Raw genomic sequence first — 17,982 nt, 5'->3', positions numbered from 1 at the left:
TTTTTTGTTTTTTTTTGAGAGATAAAAATCATCATTGAGGCCTAGTGCACACCAAAAACCGCTAGCAGATCCGCAAAATGCTAGCAGATTTTGAAACGCTTTTTCTTATTTTTCTATGGCGTTTTGCTAGCGTTTTGCGGATTGCTGCAGCGGATTTCAGTATAGTACATTTAATATATTGTTACAGTAAAGCTGTTACTGAACAGCTTCTGTAACAAAAACGCCGGCAAAACCGCTCTGAACAGGCGTTTTTCAGAGCGGTTTGCGTTTTTCCTATACTTAACATTGAGGCAGAAACGCATCCGAAATCCAAAAAATGCCTCACCCCGGCATTTTTCGTTTCTGCAAAACGCCTCCCGCTCTGATGTGCACCACCCCATTGAGATACATTGACCAAGCGGATCCGCAGCCGCAACCGGCTGCAGAAACGCTGAAAAAGCCGCTCGGTGTGCACCAGCCCTTACTTGGTGCCAAGATATCATAATTGTTTTGGATGCTTTCCTTGCATTCAAGGATATCCATGAGTATAATTACTAGGATACCCATGGCTGTAATTGCTAGGACATCCATGGGTATAATTACTAGGACATCAATGGCTATAATTACTAGGACATCCATGGCTATAATTACTAGGATACCCATGGCTGTAATTGCTAGGATATCCATGGGTATAATTACTAGGACATCCATGGGTATAATTACTAGGACATCCATGGGTATAATTACTAGGACATCCATGGCTATAATTACTAGGACATCCATGGCTATAATTGCTAGGACATCCATGGGTATAATTACTAGGACATCCATGGGTATAATTACTAGGACATCCATGGCTATAATTACTAGGATACCCATGGCTGTAATTGCTAGGACATCCATGGGTATAATTACTAGGACATCCATGGCTATAATTACTAGGACATCCATGGCTATAATTGCTAGGACATCCATGGCTATAATTGCTAGGACATGCATGGGTATAATTGCTAGGACATCCATTGGTATAATTACTAGGACATCCATGGGTATAATTACTAGGACATCCATGGCTATAATTACTAGGACATCCATGGCTATAATTACTAGGACATCCATGGCTATAATTACTAGGACATCCATGGCTATAATTACTAGGACATCCATGGCTATAATTACTAGGACACCCATGGCTGTAATTGCTAGGACACCCATGGCTGTAATTGCTAGGACATCCATGGGTATAATTACTAGGACATCCATGGGTATAATTACTAGCACATCCATGGCTATAATTACTAGGACATCCATGGCTATAATTACTAGGACATCCATGGGTATAATTGCTAGGACATCCATGGGTATAATTACTAGGACATCCATGGGTATAATTACTAGGACATCCATGGGTATAATTACTAGGACATCCATGGCTATAATTGCTAGGACATCCATGGCTATAATTACTAGGACATCCATGGCTATAATTACTAGGACACCCATGGTTGTAATTGCTAGGACATCCATGGGTATAATTACTAGGACATCCATGGGTATAATTGCTAGGACATCCATGGGTATAATTGCTAGGACATCCATGGCTATAATTACTAGGACATCCATGGGTATAATTACTAGGACATCCATGGGTATAATTACTAGGACATCCATGGCTATAATTGCTAGGACATCCATGGCTATAATTACTAGGACATCCATGGCTATAATTACTAGGACACCCATGGTTGTAATTGCTAGGACATCCATGGGTATAATTACTAGGACATCCATGGGTATAATTGCTAGGACATCCATGGGTATAATTGCTAGGACATCCATGGGTATAATTGCTAGGACATCCATGGGTATAATTGCTAGGACATCCATGGGTATAATTGCTAGGACATCCATGGGTATAATTGCTAGGACATCCATGGGTATAATTGCTAGGACATCATGGGTATAATTGCTAGGACATCCATGGGTATAATTACTAGGACATCCATGGGTATAATTATATCAGTGGTGTTGATCCAGGGGCATTTGGAGCCGAGAATGATTTTTTTCAATTTTAGGGCTAATTGGACCATGCCTTGTAAGGGTTTTTGCCTTCCTTTGCATCAACTGAGATATGTGAGGGTAGATGTTAGTGTTGTACCTTATTTTCTGGTTGAATGGTTGAACCCAATGACCTTTTTTTTTTTTTTCAAACCAACTAATTGAAACTATGCAACTATCATGGTTGCCATTCTCTCAAAAATAAGTTTCAACTCAAAATGCTGCATGACACCCAATCAAGTTCCGATCCCTTCCAAGTGACAGTAGATTCAAGGGTGCACAAGGCTTTACTCTTAGAGGAATCAGAACAACATGGTGCTCCTAAGTTAATTATATAAAACAAACCTGTGGGCTTTTGGGGTGGGCGGTGTGCATTTACTTACTTATGGGGAGCCGCTCCATGGGTATTAGAACCTCCAGTTCTGTGGCACAGGGACAGAGAAGATGTAGGCCCTCGTATAGACGGGGAGCTATGAAGCAAGGTAAATAAATACATGCTGGACACCCTTAAATCCCACAGCATTTACAAACCTCCCTTAGGGTGAGGTTAATTTTATACATTTGTTATATGTGGTGCTCTGGTCCTTTTTAAGATACTCATCCCTTTTGCATTGCTGCAGTCCCCCCTTCCCCAGTCTGCTGAGTGGCTGGATGTTTCTGCAGTGAGGGCTGTCAGCTACGAGTCACTCCATTTATACTTGCAGACAGGGACGTTTTTAGGCATAGGCAAACCAGGCATATGCCTGGAGTGACACCTGCAGCAAGGGGCACCACAGAGCTGCTGTTAGCACGCTGTGCTTTATTGAATTCCCACACTAGCTACAAGTTCTATTACCAGAGAGATGTGGACATTTTAACACCTAAATTAGCTTTGCTAATTAGCATAACAAAGGAGGTCTAAACAGCACAACAATGATATTGCTGTGGTACCTGTGTATGCAGATTCCTGACAGAGCTCGGAGCCAGCGGTGGACACAGACGGGTAACGTACACAGTATACTGCACCGGCTGTTTATACTGCACCGGCGGGGACATTTTACATGGGGGGGGTGGGGGGTTGGCAGCGCCAGGGGTCACATTCAACGCTTGTCCCAATATATCTTGGTGTTACCACCACGCACCCCATCGACCATGACGGCCCAACATCTTGCAGCATTTCCAATCAATACAGGAAACCAATTTTAGCTCCAAATTGTTTGCATTGTCAATCGGGCATGCTCTTAACTGCACCAAATTTCATCCGATTTGATAATTATCGAATCAGATGGTCAACCGGCCCCCAAGTCGAGAGATGTATGGCCACCTTCACTGTTAGTGAAAGGAACAGAAGTTATTTATGAAGTATGTTAATCTGGGAGAAATGCACTTTCATGAAAGAAGAAAATAGTTGTTTTGCATGTATTACTGCACTTTACACTTGATTGTTTTCTTATAGCAGGGATCCATATGATAATTTGCTCACATGTTCTGCTCCAAATTGCAGGTCTGTCTGCTCCAGTGCCGCGGGGGAGGAAAGGGAAGAAGGTGAAGTCTCAGACCAGCACTTTTGACATTCACAAAGCAGAATGGCTGCGAAAGTACAACCCAGAGCACTTACTGCAAGATGATGGGTACAAAAAGCACTTAAAGCATCACTGCAACAAGTAAGACCGCATTTAAGCGAGAAGTTTCTTACTCTAGCCTCTACCTTTTTTCCCTTGATTGTGTCAATGTACAATTTTTGGACATCAAAGAAAACTTAATGGGGTTAACCAGACCTCTGCCTAGTTTGTCAAATATTCATAAATGTTGGCATTCACTCTATCTTCACATTAGTTTATTGTGCATCAATCCAACATTTCGGGACATGACCACGCTGCCTAGTTTGAATATGAACATCAAAGCCCATCACCTGCTTATTTTTATCAGATAAAGTAGTTTAACTTGAGAGAAGCAAATAAGGGTGGCGTTCCATATCAACAGAACGCTTTGCAAGAACTCTGCCTTCACGTGAGAGAGCAATTCTAGATCCCTGTGGGTGATGATATTCCTGCATGTGTATGCATCATTAGCTTTAAGGTCGCATTCACAGTGGGGTGTTGCGGTTTAATGCGATTCATTAAAAAAAACTAGATCATGAACTGAACAGGGGAAATAGGAGTAGCTAAGCTCCTGCTTGCTCCCATTATACATTGTAACAAGTTTTGCAGCATGTTGCTGGAGGGGTAGTGGGGTTGGGGACCCAGGTGAGGGAGGGAGGGAAACGCCCCTGCCGACCGCTGCCATCCCCGTCCTGCCTGCTATACCCCTCCAGCATGGCGCCCCCCTCTCTACCCACAGGCTATGACACAGAAACGAATCCGTTTCTGTGTCCAAAATTTGCCTGTGTGGAGGGGAATCCGTTTTCCCATTGCCTGCCATTACACCTCCGTGTATCAGGATCCAGATCCGTTGCGTGAAAATGCAGCATCTTCCGTTCTGGTTTTAAAAACAAGTCCCTGCACATGCAGACGGATCCGGTTTTTGTTTGGGTGAAGACAGCTGCTATTTTTAACATTGCCATCTGTGGCTCCGGTTTTGATCAGGTTTTGAAAACGGAGCTACGAATACGTTTCCGAACCTAGTGTAGACCTGGCCTAAATCTGTCATGTTAGAAACTATCCTCTACAACCTCATCCAATCCTGAAGTGGTTGACAATCATTCAGCTACTGTGGCAGAATGCATGCAGTGTAACACAGATGAGCTTAACACAAAAAGTCCAACACGCTATGAAGCCCCCTCCGTTAGGCACTCACTGGTGCAGGATCCAGTTTGCCATGCAGGCCAATATGAAGTAAAAGATCAACAGACTATACTGAACACTAAAGTTTAGAGCTAAGCAGAGTCTTAGGATCTTTTTCTTGCTCTGCAGATGAACTTGCATAGTGTGTGAAAAGTTGTGTGTGTTTTCATGCTGCTAAGTGTGAACCAACCCTTGTGCATACAAGTACACACACATCACACGCATTACACACACACAACCATACTTCGCAGATAATATAAAGCTTGTTCTTGTGTTGCTGCAGGGTCTTACTCCGAGTGAGAATGCTCTACTATCTCAAGCAAGAAGTGATTGGTACTTACAGCAAGCAAGTCCTTGAAGGAGTGGATGTCAGGTAATTGATTTTTTCCATATTGTAAATGTCATGGTCATGCTCACAGTCATGCTCATAGGTTTGCAATCCATGCTGGGCCTTCTTTTTCTGCTGAAACCTCAGTAAGCTGTAGGGGGCTTTTGGTTTACTTTGCTGAAGAGCCATGTATTTGCTGTGTGTAAAGATTTCCATACACTGGCAAATGGTCAGCAGATTCGACCATCAGATAGATCCCTTTCTGGTTGAATCCGATCAGAGAAGGATCTATTGCTGCCAGTGTAGTGCAGATTTCCAATAGATTTTAGCATGAGATCTATTGGAAATCTGTCTAGCTGCCTCTGTCTGCCAGCCCTCCAACCGAAGTCAGACTGGATTATCTGCATGCTTGTTTCAGGTGTGTGATTCAGCCACTACTGCAGCCAAAGAGATCAGTCCTGCCAGGCAACTGGTATTGTTTAAAAGGAAACATCGGTATCCCTCTCAGTTGAGGTTCCCTTTAAGTCAATATGTAATGTACAGTGTTGTGTTATATGTCAGTGCTTTACAAATTAATGCATATCTACTATTTCCCTTGGGAAAAACACAAAATCAGTTCTTACTAAATCATCTCTCTCTCATTTTTACAAACCGCATTATACTGACATACCTGTTTTGTATCCTGATCGTTCTTCTGAACCTCTCCATATAAGTGTTTTATTCTTCCCAATATTACAGTGAAATCCATTTATGGGTTCCTGAGCCGGATCATTCAGAGCTGCCTGTGAGTTGGTGGGACGGCGAAGCAGATAAGTCGCTTCTAATAGGAGTATTTAAGCACGGTGAGTGACATTTTATCTCATCTCAAAATGTTTATTCTGTTTTTATTGTATTGAAATACTGTAGAAGAACTATGATGCTCAAAATAGAATAAATAATTCAATGGCCACACATGGCTGTGTGCTGAGCCCTAGTCCATCACATTGTCAATAGGGAATCACCTGAATACTCTTATATACTTGTGTATAAGCCTAATTTTTCACCAGAATAAATGTGCTAAAAAGTTACCCCCTCGGCTTATATGTGAGTCAGTAGAACAGAACGGATGGTGGAGAAGGTTTTGTTACTGACATAGGAGCGTAAAGAATGCAAACTAGTGATCCTGCACTTGCTAGCTGTCTCCCTGCTGTGTCTGTGCCCCCCATCCCCTGCAACATGGTGTGCTGAGTGCGCTGCTCAAGAATTCTTGTGTCTCCTGGCTTGTGGAGAAGAGTGTGGAAGCAACATGTCAGCGGTGCAATGATCAGGGTTTTTTTCTTTGTGGCAATCGCTGTGTCTCATATCTCTGAGGATATCTAATGGCGTCTTGAGACACAGCTGTATGATCTTTGGGGCACATCTGGCTACTGTGGATGGGGAGGGGGCTTATACACAAGTCAATCCCCTTTCCCTGGTTTCTGAGGCAAAAGTGTGTACCCCGGCTTATATGCGAGTGTATATGGTATACTTAGAATGTGTTTGAGTAACAAGCCCCATCCTCCACCCTTTTCATTTTAGCTATTTCAAAATATAAGGGAAGACGCCGAGAGCCCAGTATAGTTTAGTATGTACTGTAAATTGGGTATGGAAGGTAAGTATAGGTAGGTTATACTCACAAACAAGGGTTACCGTCCAGGTAACCACTATGAAGGCAGGTGAGGAGATTAGACCTGTCCCCACTCAGGATTAAGAAGTCGCTCTCTGTAGATCGGGAAAAAAGAAGAATTCCCCTCCACCAGGGGTGGAAACAACTGCAAAAGTAGTACAGAGGCGCCAACAGGGTAAAAACAATATTTCTTTAAAATCGTTAAAATGAAGTAGGTAGCGGTGGACTTACCCCTCCAAAACACACAAAAATTGCTGTTTTAAGCAAAAATCAGTTTATTTACCTACTCCGAACAAGGTGCAACGCGTTTCGCGGGTATATCCCACTTCCTCAGGCAATAAATAGGAGCATATCACCAATGCGGTCCGGTACATAGCCTGGCGCCTCTGTCTTTTAGCTATTGCTCAGGCTGCAAGGCTGGGAAGGATAACCACAAGTATATGGAACTTTGAATATTTAAAGCAGACTTGTTTAAAGGGACACTTAAGTCAGGAATAAAATAATCAGTTTTACATTCCTGGGGCTTCTACTAGCCCCCTGCAGCCGTCCCGTGCCCTTGCAGTCACTCACTGTGGCTCCGGTTCCCCGCTGCCAGCAGTTTAGTTTTCGCTGACAGGGAGCCTGTGCAGGCCTGGCCACGCATATTCTTCTTGGTGTGACGGGAACGCGAAGAAAAATACGCATGGCCAAGCCTGCCATCACTGTCAGCAAAAATGAAACTAGCTGGGGGCGGGGGACCGGAGGCACCGTGAGTGACTGCGAGGGTTCGGGCCGGCTGGAGGGGGCTGGTAGAAGCCCCAGGTGAGTAAAACTGATTTTTTTATTCCTTGCTTAAGTGTCCCTTTGAAGCTACCCTGAAGCGATTTTAAAACGGATAGTTAGACGCTCAACTATGGAGAGGAAAGGCCTCTCATAGAGTCGTCCCGGTCCTCTCTACATCTGCTCGTTCCCTTGCTGTCCCCATTCAAATTTAGTGCCTTTGGGACTCCTCTGAAGGATTTGCAAGCACTCCCATCCACCAGTGCTTCCAAAGATGGGTGCATCCGTACTGCACATGCATGAGAGCGAACTTGAGCGTGCACAGTATGGATTCCATCGAGTACTCAGGGACACAAGTACTTCTGAATGGCTGAAGATGTGTGCCACCATCTACCCAAGACTCCATGCAAATGAGTATAACTATGCGTCGCACTCTATGGATCTTGTAATAGGCAATCAAGTCACCGATCACCGTAGAGTAAAAAAGAAAATGAACACCTGTTTATAACAATCTTTGAAAGGCAATCTGCTTTTTAAAGGTGGAGGAAAAAAGATGTGGTGCTCTGCTATCAGATTGTGATTTCTTTATTAATTGAATTTCCTGTGTTAAAGAGACTGAGATTAGGAAAAACTAAAATTTTATACATACCTGGGTCTTCCTCCATCCCCCTTAACGCTGATTGGTCCCTCGCGTCGTCCTCCCCGCCTGAATTCAGACAGTCGAGCTGTAATGCGCAGGCCCGGGCTGCACGCTCCCGTTGCCAGACTGCGCCGACTGGCCAAATGACCAGGAATCCGTAGGGTAAGATCCAGGCGGTGGAGGAGGATGGCAAGGGACTGATTAAAGTTAAGGGGAATGGAGGAAGCCCCAGGTATGTATCATTTTATTTTGTACCCTTTAAAGCACGACTGAATTGGGTCAAAAAAAGTGGATTTTTACTCAGCAGGGGCTTTTTCCTGCTGGAGGTCTAATTGCAACTACTGCACATCTGGTCCCATTCGCACGCCTCTTCATTCATGTGGCACATAGGAGGGGCCCCAGAGGACACAGAGGAACCTTACAGACTACACAGGGTTGGAAGAAACCCCAAGCAACTAAAAATCCACTCTTGTGTCCCAATTCAGTGCATGCTGGCTTATTTTGATGGGACCTTGGAATGACTGTACGGAGGAGAGCTGAACTGCAAGCTGATGTTCATTTTGAAACAAGGCCAAGCTCTGAGTGGTCATACTTTTTGTAATCATCATTTTAGTCAAACGGCTAATGTAATGAGTATTAACCTCTTATGCCTTCAGGTTATGAGAAATACAATACTATCCGGGCGGACCCGGCACTTTGCTTCCTGGAAAGGGCTGGAAAGCCAGATGAAAAGGCTGTGGCAGCAGAACAGAGAGCCAACGATTACATGGATGGGTAGGTTGTGACACCCGAAGCGCAGTCAGGAACATTTCTACTGAAAATACAACCTAACACCCGTTGTTTTAACAGGGATGTTGAAGATCCGGAGTACAAACCCGCACCAGCTTTATTTAAAGATGACATGGAGGTAATGCTGACCTATATGACTTTTTTGGATAGTAGTTAAAGGGACTCCGAGCAGTGCAGTAACTATGGAAAGATGCACATCATTTTAAAGCTCTCTTTCTCCTCTTTCCAATGACATATAAACCGCCACCCTACGCCTTTTAGTTTTCGCTATTTTCGCGATTGAAATTGCCGCGGCCGCGATTTCGATCGCGAAAATAGAGAAAACTAAAAGGCGTAGGGCAACGATGTAGGTGTCGTCAGAAAGAGGAGAAAGAGAGCTTTTTTTTTTTATAAAACAATTTTTTTATTTTGAATTTTACAAGACAATACAGACATTAACAGTTACAATTACAATAACCCCACCCACCCCTCCCCCCTTGTTGGTTCCAGTTAAAATAGTATCAATGTCCACTGTACATAGATCTAAGCTCAAAGAAGCAGTTGGCACCGGAGCATAAATGGAAAAAAAGACATGTGTGCAGTTAGGGTAATGGGTTCCAGATCGCATTGATATGATGTACAACCTCACATAACAATTACAAAGTGCATATCATATTCATACAATAAGTTATATTACATATCAAGTTTGAATTTGGACAGCCATTTGGTCCACAACTTGTAGAATTTCTTTTGTGAACCTCTATTAACATAAACTCCTTTGTAAATTGGTAGGTCATTATTAACGGATTTGGTTAACGCTCCCAAGGTAGGGGGGTCAGGAGATTTCCAGCTAATAGCAATCTGCCGCCTAGCATAAAATAGGAGGATCCTAGCCAATAGCAGTTTTTTTTCCGAGAGAGTTTTGATGTCAAAAATACTAAGCAGCATGCTTTTAGCTGTAAAGGGAATAAATGGACTCACTATTTCAAAGAGTAGAGCATGGACATTTTCCCAATAATGTGAAATCTTGGGGCACGACCAGAAGATATGCATAAAGTGAGCGTTGGAGGCCCTGCATCTCCAGCAACTATCCTGACAATCGGGGCTAATTTTAGAGAGCTTGTATGGAGTGTGATACACTTGGTATAGGTACTTGAGCGCCGACAATTTATGTCGAGCGGCTATCGGGGTGGAGATAAATGTGGATACCGAGTCATTCCATTCGCTATCCGTAAGATCAGGCAGCTCTTTCTTCCACATCAGGAGGGGTTTGGTTTTACAGTGGTTATTGGTATTGATAAGCGTATTATAGATAGTAGAGATAAGACCTGTCTGATTATTATGGGATAGGATATTCTCGATAGAATGGGATTGCATAATCAATTTAGGCGAGGTAAATTGAGAATGAAACGCGTGCCGAATTTGGAGGTATCGAAAGTACATCGAGTTGGGAAGGGAGAATTGCTGTTTAAGGGTGTTGAATTGTTTGATCTCATTGCCTTCCACTAGATCCCTCAATTTTGTTATACCTTTGTTAGCCCAGATCGAGGGGTCAGGTATAGTGAGAAATTCAGTTAGCTTAGCATTGTTCCATAACGGGGTAACTGGTGACCACTGACCTTTGGTGGAGATGAATTGTCCAATCTCTTCCCATATTTGGACTGTAGTGATCATGGGTAAAGTAAGGTTTGGGCTGGCTTTGGGTCCCCTGAAGGGTAGACTAGCTAAAGCTAGGGCTGAGCCTATAATCGTTGCTTCCAGTGCTGAAGCCGGATTATAGGCGGACTGCTCAAACCACCAATAAACGGTCGGAAGTATAGCGGCCCAATAGTAGAATTTCATTTTGGGCAGGGCGAGCCCCCCCTGGTCAATCGGGAGTTGTAAGTTAGATAAAGCAATACGAGGAGATGAGGTATTCCATATGAATGAGGAGAACATAGAGTCGAGTGTCGTAAACAGTTTAGCTGGCAATTTAATGGGAGTGTGCCTAAAGACATATGTAAATTTTGGAAGGATACACATTTTGATCAAATTGACACGGCCAATGAGTGATAATGGGAGAGTAGCCCATGCTCTTAGTTTATCCCTAACCTGTGTGAGTAATGGTTCGATATTTAGAATGTAAAAATCTCTTATAGTGGTTGTAAGCTTAATTCCTAGATATTTTATTTGGGATACTATCTGTAGCGACGTGTTGTGAGTGGAGTTTATGGGAAGGGAGTCTAGCGGTAAAAGAAGGGATTTATGCCAGTTGATGACTAAGCCCGAGTATGAGCCAAAAGATTCTATGGTTGCTAGAGCTGATGTTAGGGATGCATGGGGGTCTGCTAGATATAATAAAAGATCGTCCGCATATAGCGAGACTTTTTCTTCCAGGGGACCTACCTTTAAACCCACAATATCAGTTTGTAGGCGGAGCATTGCTGCCAGTGGCTCCATGGCTAAGGCAAACAAGGCTGGGGATAAAGGGCAACCCTGGCGAGTGCCTCGTCCAAGAGGGAAAAAAGGAGAGACTTGGTTCCCGGTGCGGACCCTGGCTCTGGGGGAGGAATACAGGGCCTTAATATACGTGATGAATTTGGGACCTATATTGAATTTTTTGAGGACTGCCCATAGATAGGGCCACTCAACCGTGTCGAAGGCCTTCTCAGCGTCAAGAGAGGCTATTACTCTAGTACCAGAGTTGGTATGTGGCACAGATAGATGAGTAAACAGTCTGCGGAGATTTATATCGCATCCTTTCCCTGGGATGAAGCCAGATTGATCCCTGTGTATGATAGAGGCGATAACTCTATTAAGTCGGAGGGCGAGGATTTTTGCTAGGATTTTACTGTCAACGTTTAACAATGAGATTGGGCGATAGGATGAGCAAAGGGTAGGGTCTCGCCCTGGCTTATGTATTACTGTAATTAAAGCTTCTGACATGGAGGAGGATATAGAGCCTGTGGCTAGGATTTCTTTATAAACGGTTAATAGTTGGGCAGCAAATTGTCCTTTGTATGTGGAATATAATTCTGAGGGCAGCCCATCTAATCCGGGGGCTTTCCCCTTTTTAAGAGAGAGTATGGCCTGGGTCACTTCCATAATTGATATGTCAGCCTCTAATAAGTTAACCTCATCCGCATCAAGAGAAGGGAGAGGAATAGGTTGTAAATAAGCGTCAATTTCGGCCGGGGCCCTCGACACGGTTGAGGTATATAGCCTCTGGTAGTAGGAATAAAAGGTGTTATTGATGTCTCCTGGGTGCGTGAGCATTATTCCGTCATCCGTTTTTAGTGTAGCAATTTGAGTGCTAGTGCAATCTTGTCTAGTTAAGCGGGCTAGTAACTTTCCTGTACGGTCTCCGTGTTCAAAGAGCCTCACTTTAGTTAACTGGAGCTCTTGTTTCGTACTGTCAATCTGTTTACTGGAGAGGGACAGGAGGTGTGATTGCCAAATTTGGTAGGTCTGAGGGTTCGGATTTGTTATATATTCTCGTTCGGCTTGTGCAGTTTTTTCCTCTATATTAGAAAGTATGATGTTGGATTGCCGTTTCTCTTCCGCTATGCTAGAGATATATGCTCCTCGTATGACTGCCTTATATGCGTCCCAAGTGACCAGGGGGGGGACCGGGTTGTGGTCTAAGGAGTGATATTCTTTCATCCTATCCTGGACAGAGTATTTCACCCTGGGTTCAAGCAACCAATGAGGGGAAAGTCTCCATATTGTGGTGGATATAGAAGTACCAAGGTCTAGGGTGAGTAAGAGTGGAGTGTGATCTGAAATCCCCCTAGGTAATAGTGTAAGGTCATGTACGAGTTGTTGTGCAGAGGACGAGGCAAAAGCCAAGTCTATTCTAGACAATGTACGATATGAGGTAGAATGACATGTGTAGCCGGGACTATCTGGGTATTTCCATCTCCATATGTCAGTAAGTGAGTATGCCCGCGCCCAGTCCATAAGGGCTGAGGAATTGGGTGGTTTAGAGTGCAGGCGATCCGCTGTATTAGAGGGGACCATGTTGTAGTCCCCTAGAAAAAAGGAGTGAGGGGTAGAGTAACTGAGGGAGAGCTGTGTCAGTTCATTAAGTAGATGTACTGTACCCGGCGGGGGGTTGTATAAACCTGTAATTACAATTTTAGTTTCATGAAATTTCCCATGTACTAGAACATATCTGCCTAGATTGTCAATTTTAAGGTCTAGTAACTGAAAGGGGAGATTCTTCCTGATTAGGATGGTTACACCTCTAGAGTAGGATGAGTGTGTAGAATTATAGTAGTGTCCCACCCAGGGTTTCTTGAGTGTGAGAGTTTTGCTACCATAAAGATGAGTTTCTAGAAGAATGACTAGGTGTGGTGAGTATTTTTTTATGTAGTTGAATACCAGTGATCTCTTGAGGGAGGAGTTTAGACCCCTAACATTCCATATTATACAGGTAAGCTGTTCACGTTTAGGTGCCATTTATGGGGGTAATAATCATCAGAGTATAATGTCTGAATAGTATTATGTCTATGTAAGTGGTATATACCATCTGAGAGATAGAGAGTATTGTGTTATTTTTGGAACCAAGAAACCCCCCACCCTGCATCTTCACCCAACTTGAATCTGCTTTAATCCCTTAACCCTTAACAAACGTTCCCTTCTTCTACCTTATCTAACTAGAGCGCTAGCACTACAATTAACAACTTTTAAATTACGTGCGGTCTGTAGAGAAGTTCAACCGGGGGCTTGTCGACTGCTGTCCTCCGTGTGAGCTCCGCTACCCAAATCCTCCCAATACTAATTGGGGGAAACCTTCTTAAACGTTGCTGGTATAATAGAATACAGAAATCTGAACACGTTGTTGTATTAGTGTCATAAGCAATAAGAATATCAGATCAAATTCCTGAAGTCGGCCGACCCCTCCCGAGAGGCAGTCAAGGATACATGGAGGAATAGAGTTCATCAGCAGCAACCTCGTCATGAATATCTATGGTCCCGGAATATAATTTGGTCAGCATACGGTGTTATTCCGTATCGATACGGATAGAGTACATGAATATGTTTGGCATGAAGCAGAGGGCTAGTTGGTGGAGGAGCAAACCTTGAGATGTTGTCGCCATCTACTGGCCAAAAAAGAGGGGGGAAAAGGGGATTACTCTAGTATAATGTGATGGAATCATTATGCTTATAGGTGTATAGTTTCAGGACTCAACATAAAGCAGCGAGGAGGTATGATTACTGCTGGTCATACGATATCACTAGTGGGGTTTTAACAATCAACTTTATTGCAAAAGAGACTGCCCCTCAAGAGCGGCGGCCCCAACAACTAGAAAAGATTTTTATCATTAAAAAAGAAAAAACAAAAAAAAAAAAAAAAAAAAAAAAATTTGTGAGTGTTCAGCGACCCATCCCCCCACCCCCCCATCGCAATAGTGTATTGCAAAGCTACCCGGCCTGACACGCTATACGCCTCGGCCGGGTGCTGTGTCGTTATAATACTATGGGCGTAGTTTTTACAGCCAAGGTGGAAGCGGGCTAGTAACTGAGGGGGGACCGGGCCGGGGGAGCCAACCCAGTGACGGGGACCGCGCGCGGACCGGGGTATGAGCTGGTGTGGGATGACTCCAGCACAGTGACGGGGAACCGCGCGCGGACCGGGGTGTAAGTTGGAGTCCCCCGACTCCGCCCCCCACATATATATGTCGCCTTAGAATTTTAGCCCATTTCGGCATCCACTGACCATTAACCCAATAGTAAACATTATGGAGGGACTTAATACCAAGCAATAGTGCTAGTAGGTTCAGTAATCTGGTGCAAATTTTAAAAAGGGGGGGGGGCCCGCGCTTAGATGGGCAATCTAGATCTTATCCCGCCATCGAAGAGGGACACACCTCTTAGTTCAAATTACATGAGAAGCAAAGCAGAAGTGTACACTGTACATGAAAACAGACATTATATATTTGATAGATCACTTAAATCCTCTGTAAACCTGTAAAATCTGTGCATGTGTCTAACCTATAAAACAAGGTATCAAGCATAGTAACAATATATAAGCCCATACTAAGGTTTGGTAGTTGGACAGGTGAGACTTCTTGTGGTAATCGTGTGCCAGGGTTCAAAGAGTCTCAGTTCGCCAGTAAAGAAAGGGCGTGAAGTGCCTCCTCGAGCGGCCTGAGTAAAGAGGCCGGCGCCATTTTGTATATATGTGCGGCAGCCATCGCTTCCAGCATAAGTTCAAAGTCATACAAGAGATAGGGGGAAAAACAGGTGGGGTCAGGCCGCCCAACATAGTCTTTCAGGTATAAATAAAGATTTTAAGGAATCAGTGCTCATTAACACGTATCCGAGCATTTCCGTGTGTATACAGTAGATCCACAACGGTGGATTGTGGTAGTGAAAAGAAGAAAATATTCATAGTAGTGATGGGTAAAGTACTTACAGTTCTGTTGCTCAGCTAAAGAGATCAAATATTAGGTATTACTGCGGTGCTGGAAGGGATTCCAGCCATGTAAGAACATCCTCCGGAGCGTCAAAAAAATGGGTGTCTTCGTTATGCTGAATCCGGAGTTTGGCTGGAAATAGCATAGCATATTGAATCCCGCGTTCTCTGAGCTTCTCCTTTGCCTTAATGAAAGATTTCCTCATCTTCTGAGTGGCGGCAGTAAAGTCCGGGAAGAGCATGATACGGGTGTTTTCCAGCTTTAATTCTCCCACTTGTCTGGCCGCAGATAGGATCGCATCTCTGTCCCTGTAGTGTAGGACCTTGAAGATAAGTGGACGCGGTGGCTTGCCGGGGGGACCCATCTTGCTGGGGATCCGGTGCGCTCTCTCTATTGTGAAGAAAGAGGAGAACGTATCGGCAGGGAGCAATTGTTTTAGGAGGTTTTCCACATAGGTAGGTACGTTTTTACCCTCAATCCCCTCAGGTAGCCCTAGGATCCTAATATTGTTCCTGCGATTTCTATTTTCCGAGTCCTCGGACCTGTCTTCCAGCGCCTTAATCCGGGTTTGCATACTGGGAATAGCAGCATCGTGGTCTCTTACTCGGTCCTCAACATCAGATGTGCGCCGTTCTATTTCAGTAATGCGCTCTCTAACTTTGAACATGTCTTGACGCAGTAGCCCCAGTCCCGCTTCCACATGGTCCAGCTTTGTGGTAAGTGTAGCCTGACAGTTTTTAATAGCTTCCATCAGTACCTCAACATAGGGTGGAGGGGAGTCCAGTTCTTCCATATCTTCGGGAGGTAGTTTCGCTTGGTCCTGTGTATGCTTCGTTTTAGAAGTGCTAGGGGTGTCTGGAGGACCGTCTAGTCCACGATTTTTCTCCCCTTTATCTTTGTCTTTGTTAGTCTTGGACCGTTGAGACATCGTTGCACCGTATGGGTGAAAGCGCGGGCAGGGAAGAAGACTCCTGGACGGACCTAGGCCCTGATCCCCGTCAGAGTCACCGGGGTCTGGTAGTTCGTAGTTGTCGCTCGCGGGGTCAGTCCAGTCAGCCAGTGCTGCTCTAGAATGCTATCGTGAGGGTGCAGAGGAGTGGAGATGTGGATCTTTTAGGATTAATCCAGCAAATTTGTGATAGATAAGTACTAGGGCAGCGGAGCTCTCACACCACGCGTCCTCTCAGCTCTACATCCAGGCCACGCCCCCCGAGAAAGAGAGCTTTAAAATGATATCCATCAAGCCATAGTTATATTGTATTACACAGGGCGACTTTTTGTCAAAGTCAGCAGCTGCATTCAGCAGAATGGAGCTGCTGACACTGGGGAAAGTGTCGTCCTGTGTAATACAATATAACTATGGCTTGATGGATATCATTTTAAAGCTCTCTTTCTCCTCTTTCTGACGACACCTAAATCGTTGCCCTACACCTTTTAGTTTTCTCTATTTTCGCGATCGAAATCGCGGTCGCGGCAATTTCAATCGCGAAAATAGCGAAAACTAAAAGACGTAGGGTGGTGGTTTATATATCATTGGAAAGAGGAGAAAGAGAGCTTTAAAATGATGTGCATCTTTCCATAGTTTCTGCACTGCTCGGAGTCCCTTTAAAGTGTAAGCCTTTTCTGTTTTTTTCCTCTGTGAGATCCATGAGTTTATCTTATATGGTTAAGCTGATTGAATTATAATGTTGATATAAGAAACCTGCTTCCTTTGATTTTCTTTTTCCAGGATGATGTCTCATCTCCCGGTGATCTGGTTATAGCAGATGGTGGTAAGTTATGGTTACATGCACTTCAACCTGTAACTTCCACATACAATGTTATCACTTAAAACTAAAAATGGTTTATACAGTACATTTTACTCTGTCGCTATCGCTTGTACAGTAAAAAATAGGGAATCCCCACTTACAGTAGAAATTACATATGAAAATTGTGTGAGTAATAGCACAGTCCCTTATTGACCTTTTATGAACAACTGAAAAACTGAGAAAGTGAACTACTGTATATTCCTGCATATAAGACTACTTTTTAACCCTTGAAAATCTTCAGAAAAGTTGGAGATCGTCTTATACGCCCAGTCGTCTTATACGCCGGAATATACGGTAAGGCTTTAAACCTTGCTATATCAATTATTTATTTCCTATGTTGCTGTCACTTACAGTAAGGGGTAAAATTGTTGGCATATATGGACCAGTCCATCTCCTCATAGGGGATTCTCAGTATTTCCTTTCTTCTTTACAAAAACAATCCCTAAAAAAGATCTATATAAAGATGCCGGCCTCCCTATCCACATGCACACTGTTCTGGTAGCTGAACTCAGCAACTGCCCTTCAGTAAGTGTTTTTGCATATAAAGAAATAATCGACAATCCCTGTGAGGAAATGTACTAGTCCAAAATCCATCAGATTTGTTAGATTTTTACTGGCTACTCTAAAGGCTCATACACACATCAGACTATAGTCTTTGGAAAATGAAAGATCACAGACCAATCTTACCACCCTTCATGTAGTACGAGAGCCATACCTTCACAGTCTTTTCTATGGAGCTGAACTCCTCATCAGAAAAAAATCTTTGCAAGATGCTGCACACACAGATGCTGTACAGACACAAAAGATCAGTATCTGCAAAAGATCTGTTCCTGC

The 17,982-nt window shown here is 43.8% G+C and overlaps 1 protein-coding gene across 1 annotated transcript in view; it reads left to right on the top strand.

The window, feature by feature from the left end:
• The window catches only part of CHD9 (chromodomain helicase DNA binding protein 9), a 246,922-nt gene that overhangs the window by 184,763 nt on the left and 44,177 nt on the right, over window positions 1-17,982 (top strand). Inside the window, 6 exon segments of the mRNA XM_068259704.1 lie at window positions 3,521-3,680; window positions 5,083-5,172; window positions 5,866-5,969; window positions 8,828-8,945; window positions 9,021-9,078; window positions 17,070-17,112. Of these exon segments, the coding sequence (XP_068115805.1) occupies window positions 3,521-3,680; window positions 5,083-5,172; window positions 5,866-5,969; window positions 8,828-8,945; window positions 9,021-9,078; window positions 17,070-17,112 (573 nt within the window).

Source organism: Hyperolius riggenbachi, chromosome 11, assembly GCF_040937935.1.
Source record: "Hyperolius riggenbachi isolate aHypRig1 chromosome 11, aHypRig1.pri, whole genome shotgun sequence".
Taxonomy (NCBI): Eukaryota; Metazoa; Chordata; class Amphibia; order Anura; family Hyperoliidae; genus Hyperolius; species Hyperolius riggenbachi.
This window is presented reverse-complemented; position numbering and strand designations above follow the sequence as displayed.